At 31.5% G+C, this 23501-nt stretch overlaps 2 protein-coding genes across 6 annotated transcripts; one reads left to right on the top strand and one right to left on the bottom strand.

Moving 5' to 3' along the window:
* Positions 1–4874: 4874 nt before the first annotated feature.
* On the top strand, positions 4875–11764 carry LOC113853927 (ATP-dependent 6-phosphofructokinase 3). Of its 2 annotated transcripts, XR_003502709.1 has the most exons (14): positions 4950–5147; positions 5285–5331; positions 5420–5459; positions 6487–6549; positions 6634–6771; positions 7158–7316; positions 7410–7463; positions 7626–7694; positions 7801–7930; positions 8294–8559; positions 9119–9164; positions 9282–9436; positions 9636–9868; positions 11307–11764. XR_003502709.1 is itself a non-coding variant. In XM_027484647.1 (13 exons), the coding sequence occupies exons 1-13, from the start codon at positions 5046–5048 to the stop codon at positions 9774–9776; spliced, it is 1410 nt and encodes a 469-aa protein (XP_027340448.1). In that variant the 5' UTR covers positions 4875–5045; the 3' UTR covers positions 9777–10019. The 2 variants fall into 2 exon arrangements, 1 of the variants encoding a protein (XP_027340448.1); XM_027484647.1 differs by lacking the exon at positions 11307–11764 and having other exon boundaries at positions 4875–5147; positions 9636–10019.
* Positions 11051–22160, bottom strand: LOC113853926. Of its 4 annotated transcripts, none has more exons than XM_027484643.1 (22): positions 21252–22160; positions 20491–20606; positions 20115–20323; positions 19144–19263; positions 18669–18797; positions 18457–18582; positions 17701–17753; positions 17510–17609; positions 17301–17418; positions 16975–17184; positions 16543–16873; positions 15852–15945; positions 15533–15641; positions 14847–15118; positions 14617–14744; positions 14243–14477; positions 12839–13027; positions 12466–12755; positions 12208–12388; positions 11895–12137; positions 11613–11698; positions 11051–11484 (listed from the first exon to the last, which is right to left on the bottom strand). In XM_027484643.1, the coding sequence occupies exons 1-22, from the start codon at positions 22091–22093 to the stop codon at positions 11337–11339; spliced, it is 4329 nt and encodes a 1442-aa protein (XP_027340444.1). In that variant the 5' UTR covers positions 22094–22160; the 3' UTR covers positions 11051–11336. The 4 variants fall into 4 exon arrangements, with proteins under 4 accessions (XP_027340444.1, XP_027340445.1, XP_027340446.1 ...); XM_027484645.1 differs by having other exon boundaries at positions 11125–11484; positions 12208–12376; positions 12472–12755; XM_027484646.1 differs by having other exon boundaries at positions 11125–11484; positions 12208–12362; positions 12503–12755.
* Between the last annotated feature and the right edge of the window lie 1341 nt (positions 22161–23501).

The raw sequence follows: 23501 nt of genomic DNA, 5'->3' as shown, positions 1-23501 counted from the left end.
CCTTTTGTTTGTTAATCTATGTATCTAATTATAGTATTAGTATAATAATTTCCATTAAGTGAAAATAAGTAAATATTGCATTCAGTAATAAAGCAAAACACAGCGATAAAAAAACGATAATAATGTTTATTTATATTAATAAAAAATATTAAAAATTAAATTATTAAAATAAAAAATGTAAATGATAAAAATACTTAATTTAATAAATATATTAATTAATAACGTATAATTTGGAAATGACTGAATTGCACCGGTATAAATTATATTTGCTTTAATATCATTTAATATTTTTTTAGATAATTTTATTTTAAAGTTAATTATTAAATTAAAATTTTAATCACATAAATTATATTTATAAAATTAAAATTATTTAATACATAAAAAACATTTAATAACATTCTTTATATTTATTTAATTTTAAAAATTTAATAAATAATTAAAATAATATATAATTATAATTCAATGGTTTATCTTTAAAAATATTCTATATTAAATTATTTATGGTATAAAAATAAATATAATTTATATTATTATAGTTTAATCCCTCTTCTGATTAAAAATTAAAGGTAAAATGAATAAAAAAAAGTAAATATAGCGTCAATAATTTTACCATTGATCATAAAATTTAAAGTATGTAGCAAATTTTTATGTATAAAAATATAATGTCACTGAGAACTTTTAAAAAAGGAAGTAATTAAACCATTGAAATGTTATATTATTATTAGTTATCCCTAAAATCCTATTAACTTTTAAGATAATTCTATTCAATTAATATGACTCGTATGAAATAATTCCTCCTCGTTTTTTTTCAGCATTTCTAAAATATGTCTAAATAAAAAAAACTATTATAATATGTTTGTATTTTTTCTTTTTATTATCAAAGCTTTACTTAATACTTTTATAAATAGAAGTAAAATTTCAAAAGTATATTTTATATTATATTCATTAAATATTAAACTTATTTAGTATACATGTTATTTAAAAAGATTGTCAACCAAATCACGTCATCATATTTTTAGACTCTTTTCATACATTTTAAGAACCCGTATTTTAAAAGTAATAGCTAATAAATTAGTAATTATAAAAATAAATAAATTAAATATATTCAAAATTAATAATTTGTGTTTATTGTTATTATTATTTAATATTATAGTATTTATTTATCAACGCCATTAAAATACTATTTAGCATTTATCGTTTTTTAATATTGCATATGATATAAATATAAAAGATTTAGCTTAAATTGATCTACATGTTTATTTTATAAATTGTTTAAGATGGAGGTTTTAAGAACAGGGGAATGAATTTTTTTAATTTTTAAATTAATAAAATTATATATTATAAAAGCAAATAAATCATTAATATACTATATTTATGTTAATTTATATATCTTCTATTGTTTCTTTTTAAAAATTATATTCTTAAAAAAAATCAAATACTGATTTTTTTAAAAACAATAAAAGGTGCAAGTGTAAGACTATGATCGTATGAATAAGTAAATTTAAATCGTTAGCTTTACATTTTTTTTAAATATATACTTTATAGGATAAAATACATGAATATTGATGAATTAAAAATCCACGTTGAAATTACAATATTTGTATAATATGTATTTTTCTAATTTTAGATGAATTAACTTTTAAATTAAGTAGTAAGTTTATTTTTATATGAATGGTAAAGTTATTATATAAAGGTCAATATCAAATTAGAGTGAAATGACTGGAGAGTTGTGACAAGTGACAGTTTAATTTTATATTGTAAAAAAAGTAAATAAGTTAAAAAAATAAAGTATTTTAATAATTGATTAGTGCAATAATCGATCATACAAAATAAATTTTGATTTTAAAACAACATGAATTATAAAAAGGGTATGAAATTATATATAATAGTTAATTTTGTAGTTGAATTAATTAGTAGTTAAGGATAGAATAGAAATATTAACTTTAAAAAAATACCATTTAGTTATAAATTTCAAAGATTTATTTATATTATTACATAAGTTATTTTCTTTATAATTTTTTTAGAATTCAAATTAAAGTAAATAATTTTGAACTATTTTTCATATTATCACAAATGATAATTCAATCCAATACTAAGTAATGAATTTTTGGTAAATTTATTGAGCAATTTATAAGATAGAAGCAAGTAATACTGTCCTCGTGAATGGCAAATTTTGGTGGCACAAGGAATATATTTTTTAACATATTTTTTAATTAAAATTATTTAAAATGATAAAATTACATAAATTTCATTATTTTGTAATCTAAATTAATAAATTTTTATATTTTTAATAAAAATATATTTAAAAAATATGCTTAAAAATATAATGTTAACTTTTCTTAAAAACGTGTTGAAGAGATTATTTTACTCATTGCTCTTACATGCGTTCATAAATCAACTGTCTCGGTGTGATCCAAAGTTTGATTAGTTCAACTCCTTCCGCGAATGTGAACCTGCTTCTGAGCTTCTGGCGTTATGTGGTGTACCCTTGCAGTTGCAGGCTTTTTCTTCTTTACTCTCTCTCAAAGTCTCAACCATGAGATTACTGTTTTTTTTCTCGACTTTATGAGGTCGTCATCAAGTTCATGTGATCAGTGATTTTGTCCTGTCAAATCATGCCTTTTTAGTTTTTCTTTAATATAAATGTGTATAAACAAATAATTAATTAACTTTTTTGAATAATCTTTATCTTTTAAACACTTATAACATAAATTTAATTTTAAAATTTACTAAAATATGTTTATAAATGTCACATTATTTTCATTAGCTTTTCTTAAAAGTCTTTGACATCGATATTAAAGAAGCTCTTAAAGAATGATAAACATACTCATAACTGTAGGCAAGTAATATGAGTATTTGTCATGCAGACAATTATTTCTTTGGAAAAACATAATTAAGTGTGTTTCTAATATAATTTTTTATTTTACCATTTATTATAAATTATCATAGTATTGAAAGTTATTAACTTTTGCAATAATTATTATAAATATATCTGTTGTGTTTCATAAATTTTATTTATTTTAAATATTATATGTATCTGATAATTTTTGTATTGTTTTGATATGAAATAGAAATTCATTTTTATTACATCATAATGTTTTTTAATGAATGATTACACAATAATAAAAAAACATTTCACATATACGTATATATTATTCATGTAATAAATACTTAAGTAGATTGATTATTTTAAAGTATATAAATAAATTTGAATATTATTTATAATATTTTTAAATTTCATAAAAATTAAAATTAATAAATTATATCATATGACGTTAATATTTTTTTTTTATATTTTAATTTCTCAAATGCCTACAAGTATTTGTGAATATTCACCACTCGTATAAATACTGGATACATGAAACGCATTAATTACTCACACTTGTCTTGCCTCAATATTATCCGTACAGTTTATTTTACAGTAGAGACTATGTCTCTTTTTTTCAAAAGAACTTTAAGCCAAATATAATTTTTGAAAAGTTTAAAAACTTAAAATTATATTTCTTTAATGAAATAAAAGTTACAAAAAGTTTTGATAGATGTTAACATGAGAAGGTTCTAGCCTCCACAAATATTTTAAAATTTCTGAACAATTTGAATTATTCTCTTAAATTTCTTTGTTTAAACACTGGGGTGAAGAAAATTTTAAAAATCTGGGTAAGCTCAAATTGTACGGTTGCTATTTAAATATTTAAGAGTAAAAAACAGAATTACTAACAAAAATAAAGTTAAAATTAGTAAATATTTATAACAAAACAATTAAATATACCCGCGTATGTAATTATTTTCTATCTAACTAAATAATTACATACACAAAAATTAATATATTTAAATGTATAGCAAAATTTTAAATTGTTATAATTTCATTAAATTCTTATTGTTTTAGAATTATAAATTAACTATTTAAAGCTAATATCATTAAACTTTTATTAAATATTATTATTGTTTAATTTTAATGTATTATTCAAAGATCTTTATTGTTTGTTATTTGTTATATATATAGATACATTTTAATTAAATTCATATTATTCTATGAAAAATTTTAGATCTTATACAAATAGTTCATATAATATATCATTAATTTCAGTCTTTCTCTTCTCGTATTTTATTTATTTATTTTTGTTTGTTTTGCAAGTTAAAATAACATCCCTTTTCCTATTTAATTTTAAAATTGGTCCAAGAAACATGTATAAATGCACCCCTTTTCAGAATGATGTTCTCTAAGTCAAATTTTATGTAGCCTCTCTCCAATAAAATATTATCAATCAATTAATATTTAAATTATTTAAAATGAAAAAACAAGTAATCATCATCACAAGTGTACAATTAAGTAATTTACACGTATGACCAACCATCCAGCTGCAGGAGAGCATCTAAACTCTTGTTTACATAACATCCTGATATCGTTACGAAACATATATCGTATTTTTTTTTATGATTTAAAATACATTAAAAGTTAATTTTGAAAAATTACATAAAGTTCTAACAAAAAGATAGCTTTATCATTATGTTAGTTACTAAAAATACAAGATAAAATAATATTATCTAATGTAACGAAATAAAAAAATAAGGTTAAAAAAGATAAAGTCGATATGATTATCATTAAAGTTTCGTATCGTTTGGATGCTGGAAATAGTTTGTATATTTGTGAAAACACCTTCTCAGAAACGCCATTGTGGACTAATATATACTTTGTTATACTTCTACAGTGTGTCAAAGTCAAAGTCAAAGGGTTGAGCGTCAAATCAAAAACAGCAGTGCCACTTGTTTTGATTTTATTTATTATCTATTTTCAACCGCAAAAAGAAAACTTACTATTTATTCAAAAGAGAAGAAGGCCCGAGCGTCGCATTGGGTTCGGTAACACTCTCTGTTTCCTATCTATCTGTGATCATTAGTAACACTCTCTGTTTACTATAAATAAGACCCTTTTCTTGTCCGTTCATTACACCATTGAATGCGATACTTTTATGCATTCTCTTCTTCGTTCAAATCACAATCTCTTTCTCTCTTTCTCTATCTCAGTTCAACGTTAGAAGGTTGCGATGGGTTCCTCACCAAATTCAAAGCCTAAGATCGTAAGAGGCACCGCTGGTTATGTGTTGGAGGATGTTCCACACATGTCCGATTACATTCCTGACCTTCCAGTACGTCGTCGTTTTCCTCTGTTTTCCTTTCTCTTACGACCTGTTAAAACATGCTTCTTCTCCGCCAAGCTATAGCTATACTCTTCTCTATATTTCTCAGTTGTCGTTACTGATGTATCATTTTTTGTGTTTCGCAGACTTATTCTAATCCTTTGCAGGACAATCCTGCTTACTCTGTTGTCAAGTAAGTTTCATACATATATATACGTATCTCCTTTCTCTTCTTCTTCCAATTTATTATTCATAATTTAAATTTTCTTGCCACTTCTCAGGCAATATTTCGTGCACGTCGATGATAGTGTTCCGCTGAAGGTTAGATTTTGCTTTATTTTGCGTATGATTAGATGAACTTTCCTCGATTTTATACATTGTTTATCAAAGAGCGTTGAAAGTATTAACAATTAACTGAGATTAAACATGACACATGCTGCAGAAATCGAATTTATCCTGTCAGGTTAATCTTGTATTATTCTCATCCTAATACGTTATAGGTTAATATTTGAGGCTTATAATTGAAACTACTCTATGAATTTTATACTAAAAAAATATATTTTAATCTTTTATAAATATTGTATTATGTTTTGGTTTTTAGTAGGTAAGAAAAGGTTTACATGATAAGAATTTACGTGTAATAAAAAAATTATAAGGACTAAAATATAATTTTTATAATGATCATTCATGAATGAATGTTATTATAAAAATAACATTATATATTGTAATTTTGAATAAGTATAAATTAAATGTATTTTTTTTAATAAATCCACGTAAATAATTCTTAACGGTGTGAAAATATCATGTTACAATAGAGATAAAAGTGATAAATACTAATACAGCACTTCGTAATACGCTAATTATAGAGATTAACTATGTCTTATATTTAACCTAAGATTTATAACTTATGTCGTTAAGAGTAAACCTCAACATACATCACGAATTTTCTAAGTCTGTATGGACTACGATGGATCAAAATTAACGAAAAGGAACAACAAATAACCACTTGGGGAGGTTTAAATTGAAGGTTTTTGGTGGTGTACTCTTAAACTTGAAATAGCATTAAATACTCTCTCTTCTTAATTATCATTCTTTTAAAAATTAAATGGTATTTACACTTTTTTCAAATAAATCACTAGTTTCACCTCGGTCATGATTGTGATTACAAACTTGATCAAAAGCTCTTTAAACGTAATTTCCTGAAGTACGGTACAAGTTAAAACACTGGTCCAAGAGTTTCTAATGAAAAGGTTATTGTAAAAGTTGCTGAAATGTTGATTACAACTTAGACACAAATGCGTTAATTTATGTCATTGATTTCCTTTTTCTTTTTAAAATTTGCTAACAGATTATTGCTAATAAAGATAGTCCAAGAGGGGTACATTTTCGGCGTGCTGGACCTCGTCAAAAGGTTATTACGTTTCCATGTGTGTGGATTTATCTGTTTAGGTAACTTGTATTTATGAATTATGACCGTATAAAATTGGATATTCAGGTGTATTTCGAATCAGATGATGTTCAGGCTGCCATTGTGACATGTGGCGGTCTATGCCCTGGCCTCAACACCGTGATTAGAGAACTTGTATGTGCGTTATATCACATGTATGGCGTGAAGAAAGTTTTGGGAATCAATGTAAGGGGATGCCACGAAGTTCACTTACAATTTTAGTTGTTTTCAAATTAAGTGCATGTTTAGGTTCATTTTTTATGATTATATATCTATGTCTACCTCACCACTGTTAGTTTCAGTTTTACATTGAAGTGATTTTAAAGTATGTTCAAAAACAATTCCAAACATGCTATAACTCATTTTCTCTTGTAGTTTGGGTTTGGTGCAAGGGTGGAAAGAAAATGAATGTAAAACAATGCAAAACACTAATCAAGGAAAATAATATGAATATAAAACAATGAAATTGCAAATTAAAATGCAACCTTGTAATCTAGCAGAGCAAATATCTAGTATTGCTAAGCAGTTTATTTTTATTTAGTTTCATTAACTTTGAAAAATGTGATTTGAAGGGAGGATATAAGGGTTTCTATGCTCACAATACAATCGCTCTAACTCCTAAAAACGTGAATGATATACATAAGCGTGGGGGAACTATTCTTGGTTCATCACGAGGGGGCCACGACACCACTAAGATAGTTGACAGTATTCAAGATCGGGGCATTAATCAGGTCTGTATTTCTTTCTATTGATTAAAACAGATAGATATAAATATTATTTCACTTGTATGTAGGACATCAATCTAATAACTCAATCAATTTCAGGTTTATATAATTGGAGGAGATGGAACTCAGAGGGGTGCAGCTAAGATTTTTGAGGTATACATAATTTTGATAATGAGAATATTAATTTAGAACTTCGGGTTTAGGAATATAACTGAGCTTCCTAGACACATACTTCAATGTTGATATTTGACATGTGTGAACTTAATTTCATCAAATTAGCAATTTATTGACAATAGATCCTGATTATCTATGCAGGAAATTAGAAGGCGTGGCATCAAAGTTGCAGTTATAGGAATTCCCAAAACCATAGATAACGACATCCAGGTACGTTTTTTACCCTTTCATATTCCATGTCGTGCAACTCTTTTATTTATATCTTCAGCATCATTAACTTGTAAAATGGTTTTCTATGTTGTCTCTGGCTTCACAGGTTATTGATAAGTCCTTTGGCTTTGACACAGCTGTTGAGGAGGCTCAGCGTGCTATAAATGCAGCACATGTTGAAGCTGAAAGTGGTGAAAATGGCATTGGTGTTGTCAAGCTGATGGGCCGGTACAGTGGTAAGTTTCTTGAATGCCTGTAATGCCTCCACTCATCAGCTTAAAGCGTGTTTGGTTACAAGTTTGAATAAGCATGGATTCACATTTACTTCAACTCTACTAATTATAGTTTCTGCAATTAATCTGAGTTTAACAGTTTTTTCATGGTGTTTTCAAACACACACTTAATCATTATATTAGCATCTTACAAAACCTTTCTGGTTTTAGTAAAATGAGAATCATTCTGTCATTTAACAATTATCATTTGTAAATTGTTAAGAAATAAACCAATATGCAAATGTTACGTTAATAAATTATTTTCTTGTTGTAGTTATCAAGCCTAAATTTCCATTAAATATGCCTTATTTTGTATGCATGGTGCAGGGTTTATTGCAATGTATGCCACACTGGCCAGTAGGGATGTGGACTGTTGCTTAATTCCAGAGTCACCCTTTTACCTTGAAGGTCCAGGTGGGCTTTTTGAGTTTGCAGAGAAGAGACTAAAAGAAAATGGCCACATGGTTATTGTGATTGCTGAAGGGGCAGGACAAGAACTTGTTTCTGAGAGCATCCAATCTATGCAAATGCAGGATGCTTCCGGAAACAAACTTCTTCAAGATGTCGGGCTATGGATATCCCAAAAGATAAAGGTGTGGCTTGTTATTTATTCTGTTTTTGCTCGATATTTCAATGTGATTTTGTCCCCTATTATCCTCTGGATTTCTTTCTTGAATTTAGATTGAGATTTGACTTGCCTGCTACCTTGCAGCCATGTCCATCTAGGCTATGATTACTGGCTAATCTGTGTGGTCCATTACCTACAATCCCTACACACTAGTTTGCATATTTGAAAAAGAAAGTTCAGTGTCCGTTTGATGAATTTGAAAATGTTTTCCGTTGTTGTTGGTTTCCGATTGATTATTTCTATATGGAACCTTGCCAAAAGTTGTTCTAAACCATTCCCATTTGCACTTCTTTTATGAGAATCTCAGAATCGGTGGCAGTCTTGGAAGGATCATTTTATAAGTAGCTTGTGGTGGACACGTTTCCGTACTGAATGATATATTTTAGAAGTGCTCATAAACTGTAGTGTGACAAAATGTGCTTTATTTTCCATAGATAATTATTTCATAATTGAAGAAATTATGTATGAAGATATTTTCTACAGCTAATGTCCAGCATTTTGACTCTTGCCTTTGAATCTTGCAGGAATATTTCAAACAGAAGAAAATGACCATAAATCTCAAATATATAGGTTTGTAAAGATTAAAAACTATTTATTTGTACGTGTGTGCATGTGCGATTATATTTATGTATGTATACTGAAAGGATGAAGTATTAAGCATTGCCTTTTCTTTTTTCTCTTTGACAGATCCAACATATATGATCCGAGCTGTTCCAAGCAATGCTTCTGACAACGTGTACTGCACACTTCTTGCTCAAAGTGCTGTTCATGGAGCAATGGCAGGTTACACTGGCTTTACAAGTGGGCTTGTCAATGGAAGACAAACATACATACCCTTTTATGTAAGTTCGTTGATCATGTTTGATATTTGTTGGTTCTGCTTCTGCAGGATAGATAGGATATACTTATTAAAACTTTGTGAATTTAAACTTAAAATCAGTTTTCTAGTTATGATAAGATGAATTAATTTTTAATTTTAAGTTGGCCTACAAGGATTTGTAGTCTGTCATGCTTAACTCTCTCGGGTGTTGGGTTGTGCAGAAAATCACTGAGGGACAGAACAAAGTAATCATAACTGATAGAATGTGGGCTAGGCTTTTATCTTCAACAAATCAGCCCAGCTTTTCGATTGGTAAGAGTTGCATTGAAGAAAAGAAGGAAGAAGAAGCAACCGGGCAGTAGGAAGGGCCTTGTTTGGTTAAGAAAGTTGGGAGCATTTTTTCCTGTACTTTTGTACATGCTATTGCCATCATTCTACCTTAATATCTTGCCTTGTAAGTAGTATAACGATTGGGTTGCCTTTTTTCCCTTCCACGTCCATAAAATGGCCGTGGAGTACTGGGATGCTCAGTCTTACATGAGGAAAATATTTTATTATTCTTTTATTATGTTTTGAAATTATTTGAAAGAATTCTGATTTATCTGCCCACGAATTCTCGTTTCAAATTCTCATTCATGACTCGCCTGGTGGTGTGGTACGGTTCAACTTCAAGTTTACATATAACATGCTCTATTAAGATGGTTAGACAAATGAAGCATACCAATGTTGACAATGATGAAATATCCGAAGTTGAAAAACCATGCATTCTCTGGTCAAGAAGCGCGTTTCCCCAGTGGAAAATGTCGGAAAGTAATTAAATTATTGAGCCTCCCATCACCCCATGTTCAACATTCGACTGCTGAACATGATTTATCAACTGGTAAACTTGCTGAAAAGCGAAAAATAATTACAAGATGCACTGTATAAGTGCGATTTCTAGAAATGGGAAAACATATACCGTGACCAATTGTACTACCCTTCTTTTTCCTAGTGAAATTTATCAAACCAACTTCTAAAAGAATTCATTGCACGTTCATTATACCTCCTTCGTGATAATCTACAAAATCATAATTTAGTTTGATTCAATTTTTACTCAAAAACTTATCAACCTAAAAATAACATGTGAATTAACTCAGTTTAGTTTAAATATAAAAACTAAATCAAATCAATACTTTGCAATTAAAATTTTCAATTTTTATCTATTATTAAATTATTTTTTTCAAAAAATTATTTATTATTATATGGCTTTTAATCTAATTTTAAATTTAGATTGAGTAATAGTTTAAAAATCAAAATAAGATTGTAAAAATAGAATAATAGAGAAAAATATTAATTAAAAGAATAAAATTATGAAAAATGATAAATTATTTATAGAAAAAACATTCAGTTAAAAAATTGAAAATTAATAGAAATGATTCATCATATATTATTACAATAAACATATATATATACACACACATTATAAGTGTGGTTTAGTACAGTTTAGCTTTAACAATGAAAATAAAAAATTGAATCGAACTACAATATAAAGTATAATTGTTATAGTCTTCAGTTTAATTAATTTTTATTTTTTTCAGATTGGTTTGAACGGTTTGAAGAGAGTTTTGTTGTATATCATGTCATGAGATAATAAAGAGACCAAGAAATTTTACCAGTAGTATACTTGATATATTCACAGATCCGGCAGCCTTTACAAAAGGAATGAAGCCTAAAAAAATTTACATTATCAAGAGTACAACTATAGTGACTGATGAACATCAAGCAGAAATTATATAATCACCCACTCCACACGGCACATTTTAAAGAACCTTTCCTAATTCTACAATTTACACAATGCCACTCAATGTGACTGCTCTCACCCATTTAAGCTTTACACTTCAATGAATATACAGAAAGCAAAATATAGAGACTAGTTAAAATGTTCAAGAATTCCAGAAGACGTTAGTGTCACTGCTATACAATGAGGGATCTTGTATTTCCTGGTTAGCCACATGACAATCAACAAGACGCGCTTGAATAATTTTGCAGAGGGCCAGACCAGAAGGAAGCATCCACCATTCACTTTCATCCCTGCATTGGCCCAGCATAACATATCCGTATAGAGAAAGTAGTCAAACAGTGACAACACATAAATCTTTGGCATCAATTTTCATTATCTGCTACGATTATTACTATGGTAGATAGTAAAAGCTACTTACATACTAAAATTCCAGGATTGAAAGTTGGAAAGCTTGTTATGTGAATGAGCTGTATAATGTATAAATCCACAAAAGAAGGCAACTACCTGTTTCAAGAGGCATTTTTTACTGTTAAAGGTTAAAGCAAATACTTGAGAACTTATTTCACACCCCTTGAAAAAAAAATGAAATACAAAGAAAACAAGGTACTCCATACTAGAAGTACGCATTCAGTAATAGGACACTGGTAACTACTCATATTAAAAGCTAGTTAAAAGCAACTACAGCTTTAGCACAACTTACAACATTGACTAGGGACGTCAAATTCCACAAAGCATACAGACGAGCAAGCCCAGCTGATCTCCTAGGTCCTTGACTAAACAAAGCATTGATTCCAGATGGAAATGGAAATAGTACACCAAGAGGAAGGACAAATAAAACTAAGAAGAAGCTCAGCAGTGACAGGGAATACATCTGAAGCAAGGTAAGCAATACTAAGATAAAATCTCCCAGGAGTAGTATGGAGATAACCAGACCAACTAGATCCTGCAATAATAAGAGAGTAAGAAAAATGTTCAAGGATGACATGCAGTTGACATGTGAGATATTTTAATACCTGATGACCAACGGGCTTTGTATTATAAATAATAAAAGCAATGGGATAATATACAGTTTTCTTCTCTTTAAGTGTTCTTAGGCTCTTGGCATGCAATATCCCACCAGACATCCTTCTAGGCATCATCAGGTGTTCATTGCCAGTCGCATGATGCACTGGGTTTCTGAAACTTAAAAGTAAACTGCACATAACAATACATAGTAAGTTAATTTTAAATTCATAAAATTATCAACAAAACAGATAATAATTTAACTTTACCATGACTGCTTTTCAGCTATTCTTGAATCATCATAACCTTCCCTTGATGAAGACACACTTTCATTCTCAATAGCATGCACCACAAGTCCAAATTGGCAATATCCAGAAGCTGTGGGCTGAAACCATGCAAGATCAACACGTACACCATATGTAGCCAACTTAGGGTTTGCATACACATCAAGCCAGCTGATAACAGGACCAAAAGTTATTTTTAGATGTCCGCGGCGAACTAAGCGTAGCTGAGCATTAAGACCGGCCACCAATCGGTACCATATAGTTGGTGGAACAGACTGCAGAGCATGCAAACATAATAATCAGTTAACAAAATAAATGTGGGATTTCACAAAGAGGATAAATTTTGAGTTGAGCAAACCTGACTCATGATGCTAGTAAGAATATTATCACTATGAAGAGAGAAAGGACTCATGTAACTTCCGTCTCCCCCAAAAATTATAGACATGGGAAATCTTTGATGAAGACGAGGGGGCAGATCAGGTCTTTTCTCATCCCCACCAAGAAAGAAGTCCAAATATGCCAGCATCAGATCAGATGTCGCAGCTACCTGTATCATGATAGAGTGACTAGTCATTGAATGATTCTAGCAAATGATAATCCCTACATTTGCCAGGGTGAGAATAAAGCAAAAACAACAGAAGAATCAAAATGTTTCACGTTAAAACTAACCAGAATACAGGTTTAGAAGAGAAATTAAGTGTTAGATCACCCACTCCCACAAAGCATTGTATTAAGAAACTTGAAACTAACTCACTCCTAAAAATTAGCTTATAGGAGGAGGATTACCTTAACCCTTATAAAGAGTATTCTCGCTCAATTTCTAACTAATGTAGGATATCTTAACACATTGTTTGGATCCTTACAAGGTACGAAACTTGACTCACATATTGGAAATATGGGATTTTAGTGTGGAGTTTATAAGACTTTAGACCCTTCAACTACAACAACTAACTTTTGTATGGAGTTTATAAGACTTTGGACCCTTCAACTACAACAACTAACTTTTATAGTATGGTTCTTCCAAGGTTTTATCAATTAGTATTAGTGTCTTCCATCATGTTTCTCAGCTACAAACAAGTGGCACAAAGGTGTGTTGGCATTGGAGTGTTCACCCAAAACTAGTTAAAGGGCCAGTATACAACCAACTTGCGTGGGCGCTAGGATTGCCTAAAGTAATAGAATGTTAGAATCCAATTGCAAAACATGAGATTCTAACGGGTATAAAGCCCAGGACTCTTCAGCTAACTTTTGTGGTGTAGTTCCCCTAAAGTTCTTATCAAGAGGTATTAACAATAGTTAGAATCATTACTTGGTTAGAGAAAGGAAGCAGACCCCCAAGTTAGTTTGAACTGTATAAATAGCAGGAGGAAAATGATAGTGATGAGTCTTTATTTTAGAGTCAGATTTGAGAGGGAAAGCCTTGGTCTATTGAATGCCTGAAAGAGTGTTGTGCTAGCCTATCACATATCTGCATTCCCTCATCTCAGATATTTCATTGATACAAGTCTAGAGATGATGTTTTCTGTCTATGAACTCTGCACTTCTTTACTATATTCTGATCCAGTTCTATCACTAGGTCACTGAGGTATCAAGGAAACTATGTTTAGCTTATTACAGATATTTTAATTAGATAAAACATTGTAAATTAGGTTCAATCAGGACATTAATGAATGAGTTGAGGCATAAATTTAGTACACCACAACAGTCCTTATAGGAGTAAAGAGAAGTAGAGAACAAATTCATAAAATTAAAGCTGAAGTACCTTCAGCCCTTCGTAAAGAGCTCGTGAACGGCAAGAACGCAAGCATGCATGGTCATACTCTGATCGAACAAATTCTCGAAGTTTCTGTAATTTCTTTCTCCGACACCTTTGCAGCCATGACCAGGCAAGGGGATACGCAATGACACAAAGGATACTGTATATAGACCCTTCCCACCAGTGATAAGTAGCTAAACTATTAATCTCATCCACAAATCTATTGAAGGCATCTTCATATCTGCAAAATGAAATGATTTGCTTATTAGTTAAATTAAAAGGTCAATGTTAATGCATAACATGAACTAAAAGCATGTGCTAACCAAATATCTTCGACACTAAATGAGGATTAGATATCTTTCATAGAAAGAGAAGCATACACAATATCTTTTACTTGCTCTGGAGGACAATGAGGAAGATGCCACGGTTCACTGAATGTATTTGGGCCCTGGAAATACAACCTGTGCACATGACTCTGAGATTCCTCACTTCTATTGGTTTCCATAATCTGAAAGATTACAGAAATACACAGTTAAATTTGATTGAAAATGTCGAGTTCCAAAGGTGATGAGTAATCATGAAATTCATTGGCAATAAGTTGGTTTTGGACCTCATTCAGTGATTCCAGAAAAGGGAAAGAGTGGTTCAGTCGAGTGTCATTTCGAGCAGGCACAACAGCAGGTAATTCATCCCCAGCTACATATTTCATTCGTGCTACACTGAGAACTAGAGCAAGCAGGATAAGAAGACCTAAGAGAAGAAGACCAAAAAGCCATGGTCCACCAAAAGTGTATACCAACTCTTCAAAAGTTGTATGACAGTTTGGCATGTGATATCTATCAGATATGCACTTGTATGGACAAGGAGTCTCTGCCACACCACCTTTTGAAAAAGAAATTGGAAATATAATCAATTAAAACTTACACAATAAATATTATCATACTAAAATAACCTCACTGGCTAAAGGTTTGAAAGACTGAGATTATCAAGAGAACTTCCAAGCAAGGGGTGCATTTGAGTAAGTAACTTAATTAAGTGTTTATTCAATAAGCTCTTATTAGCACATGAGGCCTTATGACATAGATTTGATTGTGAAACTTATTGAAAAGAACTTATTTTAATAAACTATACTAAAAAACTTATTGACATAAGCTAAAAATAACTTATAGGAGCCATAAGCTACTTTCATTAACTGTACATAAACTATTTCAAATGGCCCTTAAATGCACAAACATAAATAACTTAGCCTTTATTCTTCCCTTCAAGTGTGAAGGAAATTTAAGATATTAAAAATACCTCGTACAAAAGTATATATGGCCCGATGTGGAAGCTCATAAGGAGGACAATCATGACAAAGATCTCTATCAGACCCGCTGACATTTTTGTAAGTACCAACAGGGCATTCCTGCAACGAAGTCAAAGAAGCTGAGAAGTTGATCTTCAAAATTTCATCTCGATTATAAAAACACGAAATAACATTATATTGGCAAAATAATGTGATAGAAAAATATCACAAAGAACTGAAGTTCATGATGTCAAGCCACCTAATCCTCTCAATCTCATTCTAACTACACTAATAATTACTGAAAATTGTTAAGGATGATTGTTCATCTACCTCACAAAAGATACCATAAAGTCCTCTGGGACAAGCAGTTCCACTAATAGATCCATTCTTTCCCGGAAGACCCTGACCTCCACCAAATCCTCCTCTGAAATCAGAAGCAAAAATCTCAACCAAAATGATCCAGGTAGATGACATTTTATGCACTCATGTTAAACTCTTTGTTTGGGATACAAAATCAACAATTGCTGCAAGTCAATTTAAGGAGCAATTGCACACAACAAGACAATTATATAATTAAAGATTTCCAATCCCAACCCACCTCACCAAAAAAAAATAAAAATAAACTTTAAAAAACAAGTAATTTGTTACACTATCAATCTGCTACTTGCAAATCCTGATGAAATAGGAGAGCATGAGTTCAGGGCTCTATTTTATTTCCAGGTTTCCCCTGTGTAACATATTCATGTATGCATCAATTTATCTAGAAAGAGTAACGTTAATACTGGTCTCCAGTTGTTGAGACCTGTTGACTTTATCCAAGAAGCCATAAGCCACAATCCAAAGCAACTCATATCTAATACCCATACCCATCAATGTCATCCCAACATTGATTCAGTAGTCATGAACATGCTTATAACTCAGAATCAAACAATCCATGAACTGGGACAATCAAACAATTCTTTATTGACAGATGCATAAACTAAAGGCAGTAGATCATTGTTATATTTTGCTATATACTAACCCAGTAATAATGCTTCCATTGACACTCGCTAAAGGGACATATTCATCTCCAACTGGAATATTAGACCAATGAAAGTGAACCCTTCCACCACCTCCACCCCCACCACCACTAGGACTTCCTTGTCCTCCAGCAGTTGATATTATAGAAGAGTCACCAAGTGCCAACGTCCGAACAAACAAAAGAACAGTTCCACCAGAGCCACCACCAGGACCGATGCTTGAAGAAATCCCACCATCCTTCCCTCTAGTGTCATCTCCAAAGCTTTCTCCATCAGCTCTAAGTGAGCCAGCCAAAGTCAAACTTGACAATGAGTGCTCCAATGAACCCATCACTGTCAAAGTAAAGATAATAATTATATAAAATAGCCTTTTGCACTTATCAGTGTTGAGTAATATTTATTCAGCCAGAACTAAATTTTAATTAAGATCTTACCAATGATGCCACCACCTGCAGTTGCACCAGCTAGGCTATTATTTCCGCTGCCACTACCAAGTTCACATGGCAAATCAGCATCCCCATATGAGCTACCACCTTCAACGAAATTTCCATTGTAATATCCATCCCCACCATATCCTCCATGTCCGCCTCCACCACCAATACCATTTTCAAAATACCTTCCTCTACCCAACCCACCAGTACAGCCTGCAAATGGTTCAAATAGCAATAACAATTTAATAAACCATAATTAAGACATTGCAAGCCTCAAGTGATTTGTGAAAGTCTGTAGGGAGCAGAGTATTTGGAGGAAATGATAATACCTAGCCCAGACACACTGATTACTCCAGAATAAGAGACATCTACATTTCCAATCCAGTGGAAGTGCACAACAGAGCCAATTATGGAGCCGTCAATAATAACAACTTCAACCCGACATATCTGCAGTAGCAGCCCAAGACAACTATCATTCACGATACAAAAGAGATCTGACCAACATAAGCATTTAACTTTGATTGGGCTAAAGAAAAACCTGCAGGGTGAAAGCCAATGAAGAATTCACATTACAATCTTCAGGCGGATGAAGCATTTCCACAGGGCAATGTTCAACTTCACAGTAGAGTTTTGGTGTCCTACCATTTTACATAATATAATGAAAAGGAAATATTAAACTATATAAAGAGATGCCCCAAAGTTTTCTTATTATGCATTACATGAACTTACATATCATCACCAGCAGCCTCTAAAGGACCTCTTAGAACAGATCCAGGCCCAACCTTTACATTTGGAAGATGATAGTTAATGAGTTAATACAGAAATAACAAAACAGGTAAACAGTTTAAAGCAATTTTAAGAATTTCAAAATTCCAAGTCACATAAATATACAAGGAACGAGACGACAATATGTAAGTTATCAATAATTTTTGCATGTGAGAAAGGCAGAAATTCAAATCTTTCTTTACTACATATATATTTCCATTATAAACCTCCAATCCATCAAGTTTATAAACCATTTCTGACACATGAAACCACAATCCATTGCTTAAAAATTCCTAATTTTTCAGCTGCCAACCTAAATTCATAATACCAAATTTCACAATAAATGGTACTTTTAATGTTACCAAAGGTTTCATACAAGAACTTCCATCAAAGTGAACCACATGACTATCCTTGCTTACATATCAAGTGTGCATAAATATCATATAACGTAGGGAAAGATGAAGATTCTTTGATAGTAATACCAAACTTCACAATAAATGGTACTTTTAATATTACCAAAGGCTTCCTACAAGAACTTCCATCAAAGTGAACCACGTGACTATCCTCGCTTACATATCAAGTGTACATAAATATCATATCAACATAGGGAAAGATGAAAGATGAACATTCTTTGATAGTCATTTAATTGGTTCTAGAGAAACAGTAAAGCATATAATATAATTATAAACAGCAATATAAAAATATGTGACTTTGACTTACACTGATACCATAAAATAATGACAAAATCAGATGTTGTGCTTCAATCAAATTTCCAGGTCCAGACAAGTTCAAATAACCTTGCCCATGAACTCCCAAATTTGCATTAGAATGAATAATAGATGAATCCTGATCACCGCCATATGGTTAAGCATGTCAGAGCAAGGAATACAAATTAAAGTTCAGGTGTAAAATGAGAAAAATACGATAACAACCTTGAGAACTACTAAGTTGCTAGCTTCAAGTAAGGATGTGGCAACAATTGAATCACCATTACCATCTATAAGCATCTTGGAATTCAACATCAGGTGGATCTTGACAGACATACGAAGAGCTCCATATATCTAATTTTAAAAACAAAAAGAAGGGTAAAAGATCATGAAAGGAAGACAATATTAGTCTCTTAAAATAAGCAACTCGTACAAATACTAAAGCATGGTTTTTTAGATTGTTTCAGTTTGTAGGATAAAGCTTTTCATAAAATTTGGAAAAGGGTGAGAAACACAAGGTAAACCAAATATCAACAGTTTTTAGTTTACATCAAGCTAGTAAAAAAATGGAAGAAAGCAGCGTGTGAAAGTAACCGAATCAACAACATTAGCCCTACCCCACTAGCTGAAGCCAGCTCCATGACGCTATTGAGTTTGATAAGAAAATAAAAAAAAAAAAAAGCCTTATAGTTCTACTTGCCTTGATTACAGAGTCACTCATCAGAAGCTCTTCTGCCATTAACTCAAACACTGATGAACCATAATGAGCAAGCCCAAAGCTTAGAGCGGCACCAAAAGTCAAACGAATTAGTCCACCAACCTGCAAGTTAATGAAATGGTATTTTGGCCATCCTTCAAATCCAATAGTAATGAAACAAAAGATAACATTACAAACCACAATAGATATTCCTCCAAATGAAGCAACCTAAAGTTCCTTTAAAAGCTCTAATAGTAACTAAATATATCAAATTTGCTTTGCCTATTGTCTATCAATTCCTGGTAATTTTTTGACAGAAAACTGGTAGTAAGATTGGAAGAAAGAATGATTTAATTGCAGTTGAACCCTAATTCCCAAATCTGACCCAATGTGGAACAAACCTAGGAATAGAGCAAGAATGGTTACAATAGGTTGCTGGATGCTTCAAGTGTTCTAGCTCACTCCCCAATTCATATAATTAAATACTGATACAAGGCACAATCCCTATCCTATATTTAGTCTTCTAGAAACTTCACCATCTGCTGCTACTCCTAATATACTAACTTTCTGTCTGTTAGTTAGATAGCTAGTTTTGAACTGAAAGTCTTTAAGTTTGTGATCCCCTATAACTGCTCTATGCCTCCTCTCATAGACCCTCCTAATAGGAGGTCTATTCCTATCATTATTTCAAAACATATTTCCCTGACAGAGAAGTTATAAAAACAACATGCCAAGCAAAAAGGGCAATATGTGTAGTCATCCAAATCAAGTAACTTAAAACTTTACTTTTAAGGTTCCAACAGTAACTATTATTCGCCAGATCTTCTGAATATGCATATAAAGTGTTTTCTCTTGTCTTATTTATATTACTCCTCACTTTTATCTTCTCTCAAAAAAAATCTTCTTTCTTTTTCCCAGTGTTAATACATTATTCCATTTCAAATAAGGGGCAAGAAAATATGTATTTAAATCACCTGAACACGGCTCCAATATAAAGGGAACAGTGCCTTGGCCTGATTCTGGACATAAACATTTGTCCAAAGAGGCACTTTAGGAAACTCCAACAGGAGTGTATCAGTTTGAGTAGACAAGTTATGATTGCAAATGGTAAGACTTCGAGGAACAGCATCATAATATGTCCCTGCAGCACCAGCATTGCCAGAACATCCAAGACTAATTCCTCCTGCAATCAACAGAACAAACTTTATGTAGGTTCCTGTATGTACTTATTTTCCTTAAATAATTTAACGTTATTATAAGAATTTTGTTCTTTAACATTTTAAAGTGAAGTGAAAGTAAAACGGAGATCAAGAATATTGCATCTTTAAAACAATAATCATCATATCACACCATGAATGAAGAATTTTGTATTGTCATGTCTGCTAAAGACCTCAATTGAAACTCTTCCTCCTCCACCCCCAGCAAACCCACCACCTCCAGTGGCACTGATTGTGCCAGTTCCAGTCCTACAAACAAAAGACATGATTAGTTGCTAACAAATTTATTAGACCAAGCAATCTGAAAATAGTGAGTGTAATAGTGAATAATTGAAGTTCATGAAAGGGACGCAATGTTTATCCAGTTTCTGCATATTGGAGACTACTCAATTGCACGGAAGTAATATGAAACAGAATGAACCAATCTTATTTACATGCACTTCAGCAAAAGCAAGTAGCATTTACAATAGCATATTAAAAGGTCATGAACTAACAGTGATACTGACCATTAACAACATCAGCACCTTTTTTCCATTAAGTGGGTTCAGCTTCATGGGTCAATGAACACCAAAATATTCTATCATAAATCATGCTTATAGACAAACCACTGACCTGTAGATCCTTCCTAACAGTATTGCCGAAGTTTTTCTAAGAATCCCTAGACATAGGTTACCCTGCATATGCTCTACTCCCCTAATTGGGAGATTTAACAAATCTGCTCCACACACACCCATTTTTCAACAACACATGCTGTCCCTAACTTTCTCTCTAATGCATTCATCTCTAATTCTACATTGATACTTACTACGAAGCACAATAATTGGGGGGCAAATCACCATAAAACTTAATTAACAAATGCAATATTAAGATTCAAAAGAAGACAAGATACATTACATTCTATGAGCTTTAATATAAATGCTGCCACCAGAACCCCCTCCACCCTTGATCCCACCATCACCTCCATTAGCCAAAAGATCCCCAGAGACCTCAATCGAATCAACAATATCAAACCTAATTCTACCACCTCCTTCCCCACCATATTTCTCATCTTTACTTGTGGTCCCTCCCTTACTCCCATAACTCCACGGCTTATCCAACGACGACCAAGAATACGCATCCCCACCCCAAACATCATCTGGAAGCTTAGTATTGTCAGAGACACACGTGGCACCTCTTCCACCGTGCCCTCCACCAGCACCCTGCGTACCCGACGGCGTCCCACTCGTCTGAGCCGGAGGCGCACCGGCCAACCCGGTCACATTTATCACCGACCCATCCAACAAACTCGCATTCTTAGACGCCACCAACACCGTTCCCGCAGTTAAGACCGCACCACTCTGCAAAGTGAATTCCCCACTCACGTTTATATAAATCACGCAACCCAACAAGGGGCAACTCAAATTGACACCAGCAAGTATGTGCAGGCTTCCGTTCCCTTCTATGGACACGTCGCTGCTGAAAACCAAGCTCGAATTGAGATCGCAGGAAGTGGCCAGAGAGCCAGTTCCGTTGAGTCCCTCTTCGCAGGAAAAGGACGGCGGGTGAGGCAACGGCGGCGGCGGCGGCGGCGACGGAGGTGTGTAATCTCCGTAGAGCGAATCAAAATTGGAATCGATGATGGAGAATCCATGGTGTGAGTTTGAAGCAACAGAGAAAGTAAAGTATAACAGTATGAAAAGTGTGGTTAGGTATGGGATGAATATTAATGAATAGGGTTTGTGAAGAGTGTGAGCCATTAAAAAGAAGCCAAACTCATCACAGATACAGAGAGGTATGTGTGAAGATTGGGAAGGGAATAGGGTTTTGGGTTGGGGAAATTGGTGAAATGGAACGAGGATTGGGAAAACTTAGAGCAGAAGAAAAATAAAAATTATCAGAAAAAATGACTTAAAAAAAAAGGTATATAAAGGAAAATTAGAAGAGGTAGTTAAGTTAGCGCAGAAAAGCAACAACACAGTGAGTCGCACAGAAAGAGACGAAGGAAAGAGAGGGTGAACAGGTGGCTTGGGTGCGGTGAGCGATACGCACGTGTGCAGGCACGTGCACTTCCATTCTTTCTTCACTTCTTCCGTTCACATTCCCCTTTTCAGTGTTGACTCCCATCTTCTTTCATACGTTGTCAGTTCTTGACATCTGTGAGAATAGTATTTGCCTATTAAAATCTTTTTTAATTCAAAATATGGTTTTTACGAGTCAATTTTTATTTCTCTTATTTTCTCTTCAGCTTTAATTTTATTTTATTTTTCTTTTGTATTATTTTCTTCCCAATTAAATATAGAGTTTTCTTTTTCAACTTAAGCGTAAAAAATATATGACTGGAACGTTGAATAGATTTCATCATTTAATAATAATACAGTTTTTTTAATGTAAATTATTATTAGGTGAAAATTAAATTATTTTAAGATTAATTCTTATTAAAATTATATTTTTTATAAAAGATATTGTTAACAAAATTAATCATTAAATTATATAATGTTAGTATATTAATCATAATATATCATTTTTTTAAGTATAAATGTATCTTAAAAAATATACTATACACTAAATTAAAATTATCTAACAAAGTGTTAATTAGTTTTAAAATTATATACTTTTTACAATTTTAATTTATTTATATATGACTTTTAATTCAATTTTTATATTAATAAAATTAAAATTTATATAAATTTATTAAATAAAATAATATTTACAAAAATTATTCTTAAAATACCTTAATTTTTATGTATTATTGTATTCATAATTCGATCCATGTATTGAACAAACTTTTATTTCGTTATTTTTTTCCACGTTACTTTTGATGGATCTATTATGTTTATAAAAATATTTGTTACAATTTTTAATATAATTTTTATTAACATTGTATTAATATTTATTTTATAATTTTAACTTATATATAAAAATTATTTTAATATTTGAGTATTTTATTTGTGGTCCCTTTAATTTTGTTACTTCATAATTTTTTATAATTTTTCATTTTATTTCAGTACCTTCTACTAATATAATCTATTTAGATATTATTATCTGCTAATATTTTATTAAACTAGGTCAACATCAGAAACTAAAATAATTTTTTTATAAAAATATAAAAAATCAAAAGAATTAAAGCTAAATACAACCGTTCAATATATGGGAATTAATTCCGTA

The sequence above is a fragment of the Abrus precatorius genome, unplaced genomic scaffold (genome assembly GCF_003935025.1).
Source record: "Abrus precatorius isolate BTA unplaced genomic scaffold, Abrus_2018 Scaffold11, whole genome shotgun sequence".
NCBI classification, from domain to species: Eukaryota; Viridiplantae; Streptophyta; class Magnoliopsida; order Fabales; family Fabaceae; genus Abrus; species Abrus precatorius.
This window is presented reverse-complemented; position numbering and strand designations above follow the sequence as displayed.

Bases quoted from the DNA above. Each gene is read 5' to 3' on its own strand.
- LOC113853927 (XM_027484647.1), top strand. From the start codon at position 5,046: ATGGGTTCCTCACCAAATTCAAAGCCTAAGATCGTAAGAGGCACCGCT. The intron at 5,332-5,419 runs GTAAGTTTCATA...GCCACTTCTCAG, and splicing joins CCTGCTTACTCTGTTGTCAA to GCAATATTTCGTGCACGTCG. The intron at 7,317-7,409 runs GTCTGTATTTCT...AATCAATTTCAG, and splicing joins AAGATCGGGGCATTAATCAG to GTTTATATAATTGGAGGAGA.
- LOC113853926 (XM_027484643.1), bottom strand. From the start codon at position 22,093: ATGGCTCACACTCTTCACAAACCCTATTCATTAATATTCATCCCATAC. The intron at 15,946-16,542 runs GTTAGTATATAG...TTCTGATTTCAG, and splicing joins AATGGAAGCATTATTACTGG to AGGAGGATTTGGTGGAGGTC. The intron at 14,745-14,846 runs GTCCAAAACCAA...GTAATCTTTCAG, and splicing joins TTCTGGAATCACTGAATGAG to ATTATGGAAACCAATAGAAG.